General features: G+C 43.1%; 1 protein-coding gene across 8 annotated transcripts in view; it reads right to left on the bottom strand.

Annotated features, from left to right (window-relative positions):
* Map2k5 (mitogen-activated protein kinase kinase 5) overlaps positions 1-17,079 on the bottom strand; it is a 278,604-nt gene that overhangs the window by 147,745 nt on the left and 113,780 nt on the right. For all 8 annotated transcript variants that reach the window (XM_004662568.3, XM_045160765.1, XM_045160764.1 and 5 more), the window contains one exon: positions 13,363-13,411. In XM_004662568.3, the coding sequence (XP_004662625.1) occupies positions 13,363-13,411 (49 nt within the window). The remainder of the gene's footprint in view (positions 1-13,362; positions 13,412-17,079) is intronic.

Here is a 17,079-nt window from a genome sequence, read left to right as displayed (position 1 = left end):
CCATCTCTCCAGCCCAAGTTCTGTTTATTTTTATTGTGTCTGTGGTGCGAGGAATCAAGCTCAGGGCCTTGTTTACCCACGCTAAGTGCTCTACCACTAGGCTACAGGCCTTGCCCCCTGCCCCCAATTCTTTCATGGCAAGAGAAAGATTTCTTTCTAAAGAGGTGAATCTTAGATGTCCACAGACAATGAATGCACTTCAGCGTGGAAGAGTGGGCTCCTGGGAGTCAGAAGAAATCTACATTTTCCCTCTGGAAAGTGATACAGAGGCTGGGGTACTGAGCAAGAGCCCTAAAGGGCTTGGTGGGGGGGGCTAGAGTTAGGGTGACTGGACCACTGAAGGTAAAAAGTGCAGGAACGTTTATGTTAGAAATCAAAGATGTGCCAGGTATGGTGGCGCACGCCTTTAATCCCAGCACTCGGGAGGGAGAGGTAGGAGGATCATCATGAGTTCAAGGCCACCCTGAGACTCCATAGTGAATTCCAGGTCAGCCTGGGCTGGAGTGAGACCCTACCTCAAAAAACCATAAGAAGGAAAGAAAGAAATCAAAAATGATCTGACTTTTTATCTCTTATCTAGTGTCCCAGACTTATTTTTCCACAGTCAGGAGCCCTTCTGGGAGGGAAGTCTTTTATAGGATTTGAACACTGTGGTTGGTCAAGTTTAGCCCCTGGAACTTGGTGCCAGAGCTAATTTCTTTCTGAGACAGGCCCTAGCCCTAACCAACCAACTGTACCTGTGGTTCACCTGAGCTGGAAGACGGCCTACCACTAAAAGGTCATAAATACCTTTGCAAGGGGAGGGCAGGCTCTCGGACCACTTGGGAACTTCCAGCTGTGGGTTTTTTGCCCTTGGCTGGGCATGGGCTGGGAGGGCTCCCCCCCAGAGCCCCCTTGAACTTTCTATTATCTCTCTTCCCATGCTTTTTCCCAGGCCCTCCACGTGGGATCTCTAGCCCCGTGCCTTTCCTTGACTCTGTACATCCCTCAATAAATATAATAATTTCATAATTAATCCTGTTCAGTCTTCTTGTTTTATGCAATTCTTTGTTTAAAATTAAAAGTGAACCTAGGGCTTGAGGTATAAGGACTTTCCTGGACCCTTAGCACCCCATTACAGGACTACAAGCTCTCTTCAGCCCAAAAGGTGGGAGAATAGTTGTACAAATAAGTTGTGAGACTGTAGACGACTCTAGGGAGCAGGCTTCGCTACATTGTCTTAAAGATAATAATTAAGGTACCCAATACTTATTTAGCATTTGCCGTATTCTAGGACTAGGCTAAGTGCATTACTGCCACATGCATGATCTCATTTAGTTCTTGCCATAACCTATGAGACAGATGCCATTATTAACAGATGAGGAAAGTGAAGGTTGAATTTATGAAGTTATTCACCCAGGCCGCACAACGGCGGGCTCTGGTGAACGCGCGGGACAGCGCGTTAGACCATTATGCTCAGCTGGATCCTTGCTCTCGCTGTGCCACTTGGACAGTTATGGCAAAGCCGAGGCATTCACAAAGACACTGGTCTAGATGTTTTATATTAGTTTCTTTCCACTTCTAACAGGCTGGTTTTCTAAGAAAAAAGAGACATAGGAGGGAAGCTGGGGAAGTCAGAACTACCCCTCTCAAACACCTACCAATAACCACTATGTCCCAGATACAATGCTGTCATCTCAAAGGAGTTAAGACACTGACCAAGGTCAGGTAGCTGAGGTGACTTAAGAGCCGGATCCAGAACCTGACCCCTGGTGCCGCTGCCGAATGACAACTCCCTTCCTTTGCTGACCACTACCTTCCCATGACTAAGCAAGTCATTTAGCCCCTGTGAACCTTAATTTCCTCACCTAAAAAAAAAAAATGGAGATACAATGATGACTTCCTTACAAGGTTATCATGAAAACTAAATAAGATTATATGTACAAAAGATCTATTACATGAACCACAGAAGATACTTAATAAATGATAATGTTGATAACAGCTACTATTAGGATTATTAAACCCAATCCAGAAGGAACTGAGTTATAACAGCAAGAGTCGAAATTTGATTTCCGTGGTGCTTGATCACCTCAGCCATGCCTTTGGGTAAAGGAACAAACATGGGAGTCTGGCTGCTAATTCTGTCTGTCCATTCTACTTGGCAGAATGTTCCACCTGATGAATCTTTTTCTTTAAAACTATCACGGGCAACAAAGGACGACATCCAATTAAGTCACACTATACAAAGTTCCAGGAGAAAATTATGGTCCCCAGAAAATGATTCCCTAATCCAAACAACCAACAAGCATACAATTTGTCAAAAATTGAGTCTGGAGGGCCGGGGAGATGGCTCAGTAGTTAAGGCACTTGCCTGCAAAAACCAGAGGCCTAGGGGGGTTTGATTTCCCAGGACCCAAGTAAGCCAGCCGCACAAGGGGGCGCACGTGTCTGGAGTTCATTTGCAGTGGCTGGAGGCCCAGGTGTACCGATTCTCTCAAATAAAACATGAATTCGGTGTGGCCTCCGTCTACTTGCAAATATGACTCTGTCATGCGTAATGCAGGTGGTCCTCGCCCCTTGATGAGCCCTGAAACTTCAAATTTACCTAAGAGGCGAAGCTCAGCACTGACTAGGGGACTTGGTGGATCAGACATCATCCACACACAGGGCACACGCTGCAGGGTGGGTGGGTGGGTAGAACATGTCACTGTGGAAGATGCAGGTATCTGTGAATCCAAGCATACAGTGGGGGCTGGGGAGATGGCTCAGCAGTAAAAGGCACTAGCTTACAAAGCCTGCCGGTTACCAGCCAGGGTTCAGTTCCCCAGTACCCACATACAGCCAGATGCACATGGTGGTGCTTGTGTCTGGAGTTCGTTTGCAGCAGCTGGGGGCCCTGGCATGCCCATTCGCTCTTATCTGCCTCTTTCTCTCTCTCTCTCTAATAAGTAAAAATAAAATATTAAAGATATTTTTTGTTTATTTTATTTATTTATTTGAGAGCAACAGACAGGAGAGAAAGAGGAGAGAGAGAGAGACAGAGAGGGAGAGAGAATGGGCGCGCCAGGGCTTCCAGCCACTGCAAACAAACTCCAGACGCGTGCGCCCCCTTGTGCATCTGGCTAACATGGGTCCTGGGGAACCGAGCCTCGAACCGGGGTCCTTAGGCTTCACAGGAAAGCGCTTAACCACTAAGCCATCTCTCCAGCACCAACATAAAATATTTTAATAAAAAATATTTTATTTGAGAGAGAGGAGAATGGGTGCACCAAGGCCTCCACCCACTGCAAAAGAACTCCAGATGCATGTGCATCTGGCTTTATGTGGGTACTGGGGATATAAACCCAGGTTGTCAGTCTCTGCAGGCAAGTGCCCTAACCTCTGAGCCACCTCTCTGGCCCATGGTTGCCTTTTCACTCAGTGAAGTCTTCTCTACTCCATGGTATGAGCGCACTGCAGCTCTTTTAACCACCCAGCCCTGGGTTGTTTCTAGTTCCTTGTTACTACGCGTAAACCCGCAGCAAGCATTTGTGCCCAGGTGCCGAGGGAACACGCGTCTTCACTGAGAGCTGCACGTTTAGTTTCCGGGAAATGCCAACAGCATGGGCGACATCACACTGCCACTGACACCTTACACGTGGTCTGATGGCTTTACGGCCTCCCTGCGTGAGATGTTGGGAGAGGGGTGGGGTAGTCTCTCAAGGTGGCTCTAATTTGCATTTCCCTGAAGGCTAATGAGGTTGAACATTCTCCTCGTGTGCTGCTTTGCCAAATGCGTATCTGCTTCCAAGGAATGTGCTTCCATGTCTTTTGCCCAGTATATAACTGGATTGTATTTTGTTTGTTTGCTTGCTTTTTGTTGTATTGTTGAGCTCTGAAAGTTCTTTATATATTTTCAGCCCATAGTCTTTTCAAAGTAACCATACATACAATGTGTTTCTTTTCATTTTTTGTCTGTGCATGTGTGCCTGTATACACAAGTGCATGCATGTATCAGGACTTCTTGCTGCAGCAAATAAACACCAGACACTTATTCCATTTTCCGTGTCCAACTTTCGTTGAGTGCTTGGGAATTGAACCCAGGCCAGCAAGCTTTGTAAGTATCTTTTACTGCCGGGTCATCTTCATAGCCCACAGTTTGTTTGTTTCTTTTTTAATTTCTTTTGAGTGTGGAGTGACATGTGGTACGTACACACATGTGCTAATGCATATGCTTCAGGCATGTGTGCGGGACGACCAGAGGAAAAAAACATCGGGTGTCCTTTTATCACTCACCTGGTGCTTCCAGAGGACTGGGGGGATCTCTCAACCCAGAGCTGCTGTTGGCCACTGAAGCCAAGAGATTCTCTCCCAAAACCTTCACACTGGTGTTATAGACATGTATGGTCACACCTAGCTGTTTATGGGGGTTCAAAAGAGTCAAACTCAGCAGTGTCTGGGCTGGGACTCATGAGGCTCTCAGGCTTAAGTAGGCAAGCGCTCTTAACCATTGAGCCGTCACTCTAGTGCCCAGAATTTATTTCTTTTACATCATTACTAGACATGCAGAAATCTCCAGTGATTGGCTGAGGCAGGGGATGAGTGACCAACATGGGGAAGGAGCCTTAATTTTAGGTATGTTCATTTCTGTGGATAGTCAGAGCTGGAAAAAAACCACCAACCCAGACTTGTTAAACTGGTCCGTTCATTGGCTAAGTCTGTTTTTTAATGAGGTCTATAACATTGGCATATGATTAATATTTTATATTAAATGTATTTATTATGTATTTAATATCAACTAAAAATAATCTATATTAATATCAATAATTAACTTTTAAGGGAGAATATCTGAAAGGTTTTTAAACAAGAGCCAAGGTCTAACTGTAGCTCTCACCACTAATATTTGCTTCCAGATCCACTGACTAAGCCATCCCAGGGCTCAGGAAGGATGCGTCCACACCCAGCTCTCCCATCATTACCCTCTGCAACATAAAACCAACTGGGGATGACGCCTTTAAATTGACTAGGATTGCTCAAACGCTAACCAGTCCTTGGGAACAAGTCTGGTCTTTCAGGAAGCAAAAATATGGCTTGGATTATTTCAAAATTCACTACAACCTGCAGTTACGCATCAGGTGTACAGATCTTAGCTAAGATGCTGCTACGTACACCCTGTGTAAATTACATTTCATCATAAATTACTTAAAATTAATTTTCTATTGGGAGAAATGCTTTCCAGTAGCCCTTTCATTAAGGAATCACTTTATCTAGTAAATTTAACTTCCTATTAGTTTTGCCACAAAACTCAGCTTTTTTTTTTTTTTAAAAAATTTATTTATTTATTTATTTGAGAGCAACAGACACAGAGAGAAAGACAGATAGAGGGAGAGAGAGAGAATGGGCGCGCCAGGGCTTCCAGCCTCTGCAAACGAACTCCAGACGCGTGCGCCCCCTTGTGCATCTGGCTAACGTGGGACCTGGGGAACCGAGCCTCGAACCGGGGTCCTTAGGCTTCACAGGCAAGCGCTTAACCGCCAAGCCATCTCTCCAGCCCAAAACTCAGCTTTTACACATATTCAGTTAACCTATTAACATTATTCCTTGACATCAAAACTTCTTTCCTATTGAATTTAAAGGTTTTACTTCTCTCATCTCTTTTCTCTCATTTAATAGATACAATAATTTTTGAATATGATTGTAGTGTTTTTTAAATATTTATTTATTTAAGACAGACAAAGAAAGATGCAGACAGAGAGTAAAGTGGGCCCACCAGGGACAAACTCTAGACACCTGTACCACTTTGTGCATCTGGCTTTATGTGGGTACCAGGCAATTGAACCTGGGCTGTCAAGCTTTGCAAACAAGGTCATTTAACCATCTCTCCAGACTTGCTGTAGTGTTTTTTTTTTTTAATCTTATAATTTACACTTGTTTCATTTAAAAGGTACTAGCAAGAATGTATGACATGATATAGTATGTATGTATGTATGTATGTATGTATGTAGACATTTCCCTGCCTACTCTTTTTCAGATTGTTAGCCTCCAATTGTCTTGCAAATGCTTTCTTGAAAAAAATTAAAAATTTATTTGCTGTCTGTGTACATGTATGAGCATGTGTTCGTGTGTGTGTGTGTGTGTGTGTGTGTGTGTGTGTGTGTGTGTGAAACTAGGCACACAGGTGCCACGGTGCATGTGTGGAGGTCAGAAGGCAACTGGCCAGTTAGTCTTGCCTTCCACCTCATTTTCGAGGCCAGGTCTCTGGTCACTGCTCACGGGTCTCTTTGCGGACTTCAGACTCCGCAGCCCCGCCTCCCTCCGCACGCACGCGGGCACGCTGGGGTTACAGTGAAGCCGCCCACGGCCTGAAGCTTTCACACGAGGTCTGGGGTCCGCTCTCAGATACTCGGGGGCTGTGCAGCAAGTGCCTTATCCACTGAGCCAGCTATCTCCCCAGCTCCCCAGTGCCTTCTTTAAGAAGGATGCCTGTGTACATTTGTCTGGCAAGTGTCTAAGAATCTACAATTATTTCAAAATTAAATGATTTTTTTCAAAGCACATTTTTTGCTTTTCATCCAAGTTTTGACTCAACATATGCTTTTAAACATGCTTTATTGATGACAATATTTGATTTTCAGTGTACTTTATACTTTAAAAACTCTTTCCTTCAAAGATGTCTTTTGATTTGAAATCATTAGCCTGGTTTAGAAAGCAAACATTATCTTGGCTTAGCCACACTGCTTTTATCCTTAACCATTTGTTTACACGTCTCTCAGTTCAAAAGTAATTCATATTCCTAGAATTTTCCACTTTGAATGCACACTGGAGAGAATGGTTGATCTGTTTGCTTGTTTTTAAGCTACTGAGATATATGACCTCAAACAGGATCTGGGATCACAGAACGGCCAGAACCTTCCGAAAGGACGGTCTGTTTTCCTGGTTGGGAATTGTCTTCCTAAAGCAGAGCATTTTCTTGTCCACTGGTGAGGCCTAAGAAAGGGCCTCCTTTCCTCGCTCCTTTAAACATTTTTGTGGTTCGGCTTCCTGAGCTACATAACGGATAAGCAAGAAAATTCACTCTTTTTAGGTCTCTGTTCTAACAACAGTGTGCGGTCATGTCCCGACCACCAGAGTGAAGACCCAGAACATTCTTAACACTCAGAGGCTTCCTCATGGCTCCACAGCCGACCCTTCCATTGCTAACTCCTTTCATGCTTAGTTTTGCCTTTTCTCACTTAGCATGATGTGCTGTCCATGTTGCTTGGTGGAGCAGTTCATTCATTTTTTTTTTTTTTTTTTTGAGTGAGTGAGGACACCATACTGTAATGAAGAAGAGCATTTGTACAATCTAGGTCTGATTTATTTACGACATCTATTAAGCCGTGAATGCACAGGGAACAGGCTCCAGCAGCTCCGGCTTGCTAACAGCCGGTTCTCCCCACCCCTACTCCGTGCTGCACGCACACTGCTCTCTGCTCTTCATAGGTCCGTCTTTGGCTTTTGCTAGAACCGCTCTCACATATGTCAACTTGATGGAGCCAATCCAAACCATCTTTTCTGTGAGGTCTACTCCATTAATACTGCGACCCGCCCTCTCCTTTGCCACACGTACACTTGATCTACTAGGCTTTTAATTTTAATTGTACGTATGTATGTATGTATGTATGTATGTGTGTGTGTGTATGTATGTATGTGTATATGGGTATCCCAGGGCCTTCTATCACTGCAAATGAACATCAGCTTGTGCCACTTTTTGCATGTGGCGTAGATGGATTAGGGATTCAACTATAAGACCAGCAGACTTTGTAAGCAAGCATCTTTAACCACAGAGCCATCTCTCTAGCTTCTACTTGTTATTTCACCCGTATAACTAAGCAGTTTCTATAATGCTCTATATTAAGCCGGGAGTGGTGACATGCCTTTAATCCCAGCACTCAGGAGGCAGAGGTAGGAGGACTGCTGAGAGTTCGAGGTCACCCTGAGGCTACATAAAGAATCCCATGTCAGCCTGAGCTAGAGAGAGACACTACTTCGAAAACCAAATAAATAAATAAATAAATAAATGAATAAATAAATAAAATTAAAGTTCTATGTTTACTTAAACTGTTGTTGCTTATTGATTTCCCATTTAATCCACCCCTGCAAAAATAGAAATTCTGTGAGTACAGAAATCTTGTGTTTTATGTACTGATATATTTCAAGTACTCCAAACAGTAGTTTTGAAATAGATATAAAATTAGTCTTTACATCTAAAGTAGCATGGGGAGAAGATCTGTGTGAGGCCAATTTAAAAAGAGCAAAGTCATGGGTGGAAAACCAAACTTCTAGCACGTTTGATGAAATGACAAAGTCCATTTCTTTAAATACAGATCTATTTGTGTAGATCTGCTTCCAGAATCTCTGCAAAAGTGCCTGCTTCTTTTTTTTTTTTTTTTACATATCTCATCTTCCTTCCCTCCCTCTCTTCATGTCTGAATACAGGGTCTCATCATCAAGCCTAGGCTGGCCTTGAACTCCATAATCCAGGCTGGCCTCATGTCCATAACCCTCTCTGCTGTCATGGTCGGGGAGGGGGGGCAGGCACCTTTCCCTTTGGAGCCGGCAAGTAAACTGCTCAGGTTCTAGGTCTGCTCTTTCCATAAATGTCCTCACTGAAGACTGCCCCAGACTGACTGCTGGCTGCATTTTCTTAATCTGAATTCTCTTCTCATTACCCTTCCCTTCCTGCTTTTTCATCCTCGGGGCGGAGGGGGGGAAAGCAAGAGCAGTTACTGCCAAGGCATTCTCACATTTTCCAAAGAAGTGGCATAGGTGTTAATCTCGTGTTTATGTTTGATGTGGGGACTGATGGCTGCGGCTGGAGCCGCAGGTTTATTAATATGCGGGGCTCTCACCTCATTAGTGCTGATGTATGTTTTGAAGTTAAGCTGCAATGTTTGCTGTAATATCGGATCTGGCCCAACACACTTCTTCACTGTTCATTTTCTTTGTTTTTACCCACAGTCAGCACATGCTATTCATACAGAGCTCTCACATATGCCTTGTGATAAAGATATATATATTTTTTTCCCACACTGGTTAATCTTGGAAGAAGTTTCAACCATTCTTAATAATTATGTCCTCATGTGATGTCATCACATTAACTTTATCTTAGGAAAGATTTGCATAATTCTGGACCCAGTAATATAAAGTATACTAAATCTCTCTCTGTGGCTGCAATTGTGAATGGGTTATTTTCAGTAAGAACATGAAATGACTAATGCATAGTTCTCATACATACATGATTAGCATTTGATAGTTCATAAAGTACTCTCACATTTTCACCAAATATTTAAGAAGCTAGGCAACAGGAATAACTGACTGGATATAACATGTGGTGACCCATTCTGTTATTATTTTTATTTATATGAGAGATAGAGAATCATAGATACATATGCAGAGAGAGAGAGAGAGAGAGAGAGAGAGAGAGAGGGAGAGAAAATGGGCTCTTAGCTGCTGTAAACGAACTCCAGCCACATGTGCCATCCTGTGCATCTAGTTTATGTGGGTCCTGGGGAATCGAACCTGGGTCCTTTGGCTTTGCAGGTAAGCACCTTAATCACCAACCCATCTATCTCTCTAGCCTGTGGTGACCCATTCTGAATAATAACTGTTATACTTCAATTTCAAACCAGTTTTTCTATGGACATAATAGTCTACTGGATACACTAACTGGACCAAGCTCAGGAGCTCAGGGGTGGGTCTGCCACTGCCTGCAGCTGACTCTGTTCTACTCTGTAGCCCTCAGGCAGCCACCATAGGAAAAGCTCCTATTATTACATGCTGTGTTACATTTGCTGTAGCTAGAAGTCAAGGACCATTGTATTCCAAGGAGGACATTTGTATGTGAAGAAAAAAAAAATCCTTTTCCATGAGGTAACCGAATATCTCTCCATTTCTTAATTTTTAAGAATGTGTGCCCCTAAGTGTAAAACACTGCCATCTTAGAAGCCCTCACCCGGCTTGTTTTGGGGGACAGCACTAGAACCTGATGGTCAGGGGAGGACATAGGCACTTAGGGGACACTTGCGCCGCCCAGTACTGCTTTCTTTCACCATCTTCTTTTCAGTACCTTCTCACACAGCTCTACCAGACTTCCGCCACCGCTTGTGAAAGGACCTGTCTTTGATGTGACAATGTGACACCTGCCCAGCCAGAATTCCCGTCATCAGTCAGGGGAAGCAAAAAGGAGTGCATGTGCTTTTAAGAAGGCACAGCAGTGAGCTTACAGAGTAAGAGTGTATGAACAAGTGCATTACCTATTAATTGCCTTAACTGAACTCAAAAGCTCTGATCTTTAATTGCTTGATTGAACTCATCTAAAAAGCTACAATTTTTTAATCAAGGAGAAAATTAAATAGCTCTTTGGTAAATAAAAAGGCATCTTTAATCTTACTTTTATGGAATCCAAGTTATTAAATATGGACAAAAACCTCTAAAATATTAAGTTAACAACTACTCAATTTAAGTTTCTCATTACAATGCTTTTTATAAAAGTCTGCTGGGACCTGGTTTCTTTTCCCTGTCAATAAAGCACATGCTTTTATGAATCCAGAAGAACAAGTTTCCACAGAGAGCAAGGAAACTTGAAGGCTAAACATGTAGGTCTATCAAATGCGGGTGGGAGGGGGATACATATTCTCTTGGGAGTTAAGGACTCAGAACGACTGGGGAATCATGTTCACCTGCACCAAATGAAACTCACTCTTCCCATTCAGGCTGCTGTAAATGCAGATTCCTGCCTTAGCACACACTTAAAACTGAAAATCCTTAGACGGCTTGCAGGCCACCTCTCCTCACTCACAGCCTTTGCTTAGCTGTCATGGCCATCTCCCCAAGACATCTCATATGGTGGTCACCCTGAGGACCGAGACGGCCGGTGACGCCTGAAGAGAGAAGTAAAGGCTTGAAATTCCCCTAAGAACCTTCTGTGCCTTCAGTTAGTCATGTCACTAGGGTCCATGTCCCCTCAGATCAAAGCGCCCTCTCCTAGCCCAAGTTGTAGACCGTGCTGGAAAGAAGGACCTGGGGCCTAAAATTACAAGGAATTTGACTCTGGCAAATGCACTTGACACATGTCTATGTAGGTCCCATTTCAAATGAAAAAATCTGGTTATTTCTCCCCAGCACACAGGAAGATTAAAACCAAATAATGTCACTACAGGCAGTCTGGCAGGATGATTTATATCTAGCTTTAAAGAGGAAAGGGCAGGTGTTTCAGACAACTAAGACCCACCTGTCCCACCTGAGTTCTTCGTGCTGCTCAGTTTCCTCACACAGAAAGTCAAAGCCAGGGCCGGGTAATGCTGTTCCCAGAAGTCATACAGAATTTCAGTGCCAGGAGTGGGCTACTTGCCAGCGAGTTGTTGGCAAGGGAGGCCCCTGATGCCCCTGAAACATTATAGGCTATTTCCAAGGCTCTTGGTTGCCCACCAGAACTATATGGCAAGACCCTATTGTTGAAGACTCTACATGCCTGGGCTGCAGGTCACTGAGAAATCAAGCTGGAGCTGAGCTGGAAGCCTCCTCCCTATAGTCCAGCTGTCATGATGCTGGAAAAACCTATGCAGCCCGTTGGGGGAGAAAAGTCACCAACTGTCTTAACCAGCAGTGGAGCCTGTAAGCTTTACCACCAGACAGCCAGGCCAAATATACCAACTGGTGCAATGGTGGCATTTCTGTTATAGGAGAAATCAACTATTCTCTGATTGGACTTGAGGCCAACTCTATGGGTACTGAAAGCCTAATGAAAAGCCTATGGCTTGGGAGGTCATAAGCTCTAGGGGGGAAACTAGTACTGTTGTCTGCCTAAACAGACGTATTTCTCTACTTATGTTTATGGCCATATATTAACACTACTCTCACTTTTGGTGAGAGAAGCTTGTCTTTTCAGATGGTGGTGACCATTCGGGTGACTCAAAACTCACAAAAGTGTTGAAAATAAGTGACAGTGGGGTGTTCAGTACCGATGAATCTCTATTACACCCTCCGAGGCTCAGAGACCATTGACGAAGTGGTGGCAGAAAGGATGTAAGAGCCAAAGAAAGGGAGGAGTGCTTACAATATGGTCTTCTAGACACAAAGTGGCCTTGATATTTATGACCTCACATTGTCTGATGCTACCTACACGAGACCTGGGTAATAGGAGGAAAAATATGATGACATAAAAACAGAAGAAAGACTACTTGGAAAGAAGAAGGGGTTCAGTGGAGGGGGGATTTGGGAAGGGGAAAAGGGAGAGTGGTGGGAGAGGCTTGTGATCATGGTGTATTGGTATATTTATGTAGGCTGTCAGTTAAATGTTTAAAAATAATTAAAGATGAGACTGAAGAGAGTTCATTAAAGTACAGATGACCCTCGGACTAGAGCACTCCCATTTGCATGACTAAAAAGGTTGAGGTAGGAAGATCAGGTTAGCCTGGGCTACATGGTGAGTTCCAGGTCAGATTGAGTGAGAGAGCCTGCCTTAAAAGAACAACAATAAAAGCAAAAATAAAACAAAAAAATGGGCTTTTAATTCCACTTAATCAGCATGGATACCTTCCAGAAGTGAATTAATATTTTACTTGCTAAAACTGATGTATCCTTTGAATTGCTAGGAAATTGAAAACACTCACTAAACAGGAAATCCTTAGTGACAGACATGACATCACAGGTGAAGACATCGGTTGATTTCTCCCTCTTGTGCTTTATACTTTTTTTTAAAATAAACTTTCCTTTAATCACATCTAATTGTGTGCGGTTGCAAGCCCCCAAATGTACACAAAGTCAGGATGAACAGATGTGTAAAAGTAAACAGCACCGCTGCCACATCAGGCCCCGAAGTTGCTCTGTTATAATCTCTTTTCGCTTAATAATTTGCTCCAAATGAATTCAGACAATTTGGGAACATTAAACAAACAAAAGGAGGCTCTTTCTGCAACATTCCACAGCTATCTGATGATTCTCCCTGCGTTCTGCTACTAGATCAGGGGACTGTTTCTGCCATGTCTTTTCCCAGGAAGCCATCTCTTAAGGACGAGTATACTTATGACACCTTCAATATCAATAAAAGGATGTGTTTGTATAAAAAGGGAAAAGTATGAACTACCTTAAGTTAAGTAACACAGACATGTCCTGACCACGCATATGATACAAAGTGTGCTTCACATAGTTGGGAAATGTGATTCACAAAACCACAGTACACACTTTAAATGAAAACAGAAATCACGGGATTGAGACGGTGGGGGGGGGGAGACAAGACGAGACAAGTAGCTTCTGAAGCAACGGTCATGGGGGCCATCGCGTCAGCTGGCCGAGATGTCAGAGCCGCACGCTGAGCTCCCCCCCCCCCCCCCGTCAAGTCAGAGCTTGGAACCCAGCACATACCTCTGTGCAAAATCTTTAAACTCCACAAATACGTAAGGCCTTTAACAACCTAAATTTATGAAAGAGAAAAACAGTACAATTACCGATTTTATAGGGAACTTGCCACAGTTAAACATATCAACCATAACTTTCCCTTTACAACTCTGTCAACCAATGACCATCCACACCTCCCATTTCTGTGCCGGCCTCCACGGGACAGCAACTGAGAAAACTGCGTGCCTCTTCCTGCGAGCTTCCAGGGTTCTGAAGACAAGGCGTGCCGAATGAAAGGCGTGAGTGAGTGAGTGAGTGCATACGCACGCAAGTGACCAGGGCGGCCACATTTTAACCTTTCGATGGTGTCATGGGCAGGTGAGGAAAGGAGCAGGAAAGGGAGACAGTCCTCTGTTGTATATTTGTGGTTGACTGAAATACTGACATTTATGGCAGAGAGGAATTTTTTGCAAGGCTGGGTATTGAACCTGGGACCCTGTGCGTGCTGAGTATGTGTCCTACCACTGAGCTGCCTCACTAGCCCAGGAAACACATTTAAAAATGGACTAGTGAGATGAGTGGATAATGAAGATGTGGTACATTTATACAATGGAGTTCTACTCAGCGGTAAAGAAAAATGAAGTTATGAAATTTGCAGAAAAATGGATGGACCTGGAAAGTATTATACTAAGTCAGGTAACCCAGGCCCAGAAAGCCAAGCGCCACATGTTCTCTCTCATATGTGGATCCTAGCTACAGATGACTGGGCTTCTGCGTGAGAATGAAAATACTTAGTAGCAGAGGCCAGTAAGTTGAAAAGGAGACATAAAGGGTGGAGAAAGGAAGGGAGGAGGCTACTTAATAGGTTGATATTGTATATATGTAATTACAATGATTGTAATGGGGAGGTAATATGATGGAGAATGGAATTTCAAACGGGAAAGTATGGGGGTGGGGAGGGAGGGAATTACCATGGGATATATTTTATAATCATGGAAAATGTTAATAAAAATTAAAAAATAAATAAATAAATAAATAAAAATAAAAATGGACTAGTGAAGAGAGGTGCTGCCCAGAATGGAAGCTGCCTTTGCTGCTGCCAGTCAAGGCTTCACCACAGTGATGGGTGTCAAGGAGTGATTTCAGCTGATGAGAAGAAAGCATGCAGACCAGGCTGAACAAGACCTTAGCTAGCCATGTTGAAGGGTTAATCAGGGGACACTGGTCAAGCATTTATGGGAGCTCCTTATGTAACTTTCATAACTTTTCTCAGTTTAAAATAATCTCAAAATTATTTTTAAAAAAAGCTTTAAAATTTGTTTTGTTAAGAAAGAACAAAATACCCCCAGGTGTTCCCCACATGGAGCACACATGTGGAAAAGTCACATGGACAACATGAACATGTGGGCCAGAAGTACAAACATGTGAACTCCGTTTGGATTTTTTTTTTTTTAGGCACCTGGCTAAGGAGATGAATCAAATGAAATACTGAAAAGGACATGTCTTAGAGACCCTAAGCATACAGGTTACAAGTGTTACCTTCTATGTGAAAACTTTAATCAGGGACTGTCATTAAAAACTGTCAACCTTGGGCAGGAGAAATGGCTTAGTGGTTAAGGCTTTTGCCTGCAAAGCCAAAGGATCCTGGTTCCATTCTCCAGGACCCACGTAAGCCAGATGCACAAGGGGGCGCATGCATCTGGAGTTTGTTTGCAATGACTGGAGACCTCAGTGTGCCCATTTTCTCTCTCTCTCTCTTTGTCAAATAAACAAATAAAATATATTAAAAAAACTGTCAATCTTAAGTTCAATTTCCAACACACACACAAAATAAAAAAAACAGTTGTTGTGAAAGGAGTTGCACACTCTATTCCAAGCCACAGAGCCTTTATGTACACAAACATGGACTTAGAATTTCCAGCTCACTTTTTTTTTTCCGAGGTAAGGTCTCACTCTAGCTCAGGCTAACCTGGAATTCACTATATAGTCCCAGGGTGGCGTCAAACTCACGGTGATCCTCCTACCTCTGCCTCCCGAGTGCTGGGATTAAAGGCGTGCGCCACCACGCCCGACTCCAGCTGACTTTTCTTAATCAGTTATAAAAACAGTACACAAAGCAGGCAGGCACTGTTCCTCAAAATGAGCTGCAAGAATTTCACTGCACTCATCAGTACAGAAGATCTTGGTTAGCCAAGGCTATGGGATAAGAAAACCTACCATGATGAGAAATAATGGAATGGCTTGTGTCTTAAAAATGACGTTAAAAGAGAGAGAGAGAGAAAGTTTAGTTGATCAAGAAAAGCTGAGAGCAGAAGTAAAAACGAGAACTGCAAAGGGAGAATAATTATTTCCCAGGGCTAAGGGTAGAGAAGAGGGGCAATAGAATCCGTGAGTGCTGAGCAGAGGCCAGCATAGGCTCACTGCTCTCACGCAGAACGCACTCCTAAGAGACTTGCTAGCCTACCATAACTGATCCCTTCACATGCTTATCGATTCTGAGAGAACAGAATAAATTATTTTAGCAAATGATTTCTTATAGAATTTGGAATAAGTGACACAATGAAACATATGTTCTAAACAGTAAAACACAAAAAAAGATCATGGCTGGAGAGATGGCTTATTGGTTAAGGCATTTGCCTGCAAAACCAAAGGACCCAGGTTCAATTCCCCAGGACCCATGCAAGCCAGATGCACGAGGTGGCACACGCATCTGGAGTTCGTTTGCAGTGGCCTAAGGGCCTGGTGTGCCTATTCTCTCTCTCAAATAATAATAAATAAATAAAACATAAACAAAGATTAGAACGTTAATATTACATATTGCATTCATACATTGAAATGTCACACCTATAATAAATATATACAACTATTGTGCCAGTCAAAAATTACAAAGTATTTTAAATAAAAATGTCAATAACTAATAATGACAATTTTCTCAAAGAAAAAATAAGACAAAATATTTAAGTGCTAATAAAAGATAACATGAATAATGATAGCAATTTTCTCTCTGAGCACTAGGAAGGTGAATTCAGCAGGCCCAGAAGCTTGATCATCTGAGTTCTGAGGAGATAGTGAAGCTTCTCAACTTGGAAGCTCAGTGGCATGTCGTCAAACCTTCCCATTGCAGACAGTGCACCACTAATGCTCACCCAACAGATAAAACAAACTATGGGGTTATAGCTCAGCACATATTCAGATTATCAAGTGGGGACGGAGGTAAAGTGAATCCCGTGCTGATTTTATGACAGTTGATCAAGTAATAAAATCTGTTAGAGATTCCAAAAGAAAATATTATTCCTCCGTCTATTGTCAAATATAGTCAAAATGCTAGTTACTAGAGACCATATTTTCCTTTAGAGCACAGAAGCAGGTGCGTGCATGGAGGAAGAAATCTGCCTGTGACAACGCAGGGTGCGCTGGCGTGTATACCAGTCAGCGTCACGGATGGCTGACAGAGCCTTGACATCTCCAGTGCTGACGCGGGCTGTCCATCACTCCCTCCTTGACATGTCAAATGCACATCTTCCAGGGACAACTTCCATCAACATTAGCCCTCAAACAACAGTGTAGAATGTCACTGCCTCAGACACGAGGGGGAAATGAAATGTGCTGGGTGGCAAGGATGATCAAAAAGACATTCTTCTTTGTAAGAGACCTGATTCGAGTGGGGAGTGGGTTAAGATCTGGAGCGAGTTGGAAAGCTACGATTAAATAGTTTATGTGGATTTCTTCACAGGAAAAAAAAAA

The sequence above is a fragment of the Jaculus jaculus genome, chromosome 10, assembly GCF_020740685.1.
Source record: "Jaculus jaculus isolate mJacJac1 chromosome 10, mJacJac1.mat.Y.cur, whole genome shotgun sequence".
Classification (NCBI taxonomy): Eukaryota; Metazoa; Chordata; class Mammalia; order Rodentia; family Dipodidae; genus Jaculus; species Jaculus jaculus.
The sequence above is the reverse complement of the archived record's forward strand: the minus strand, read 5'-3'. Positions and strand labels throughout refer to the sequence as shown.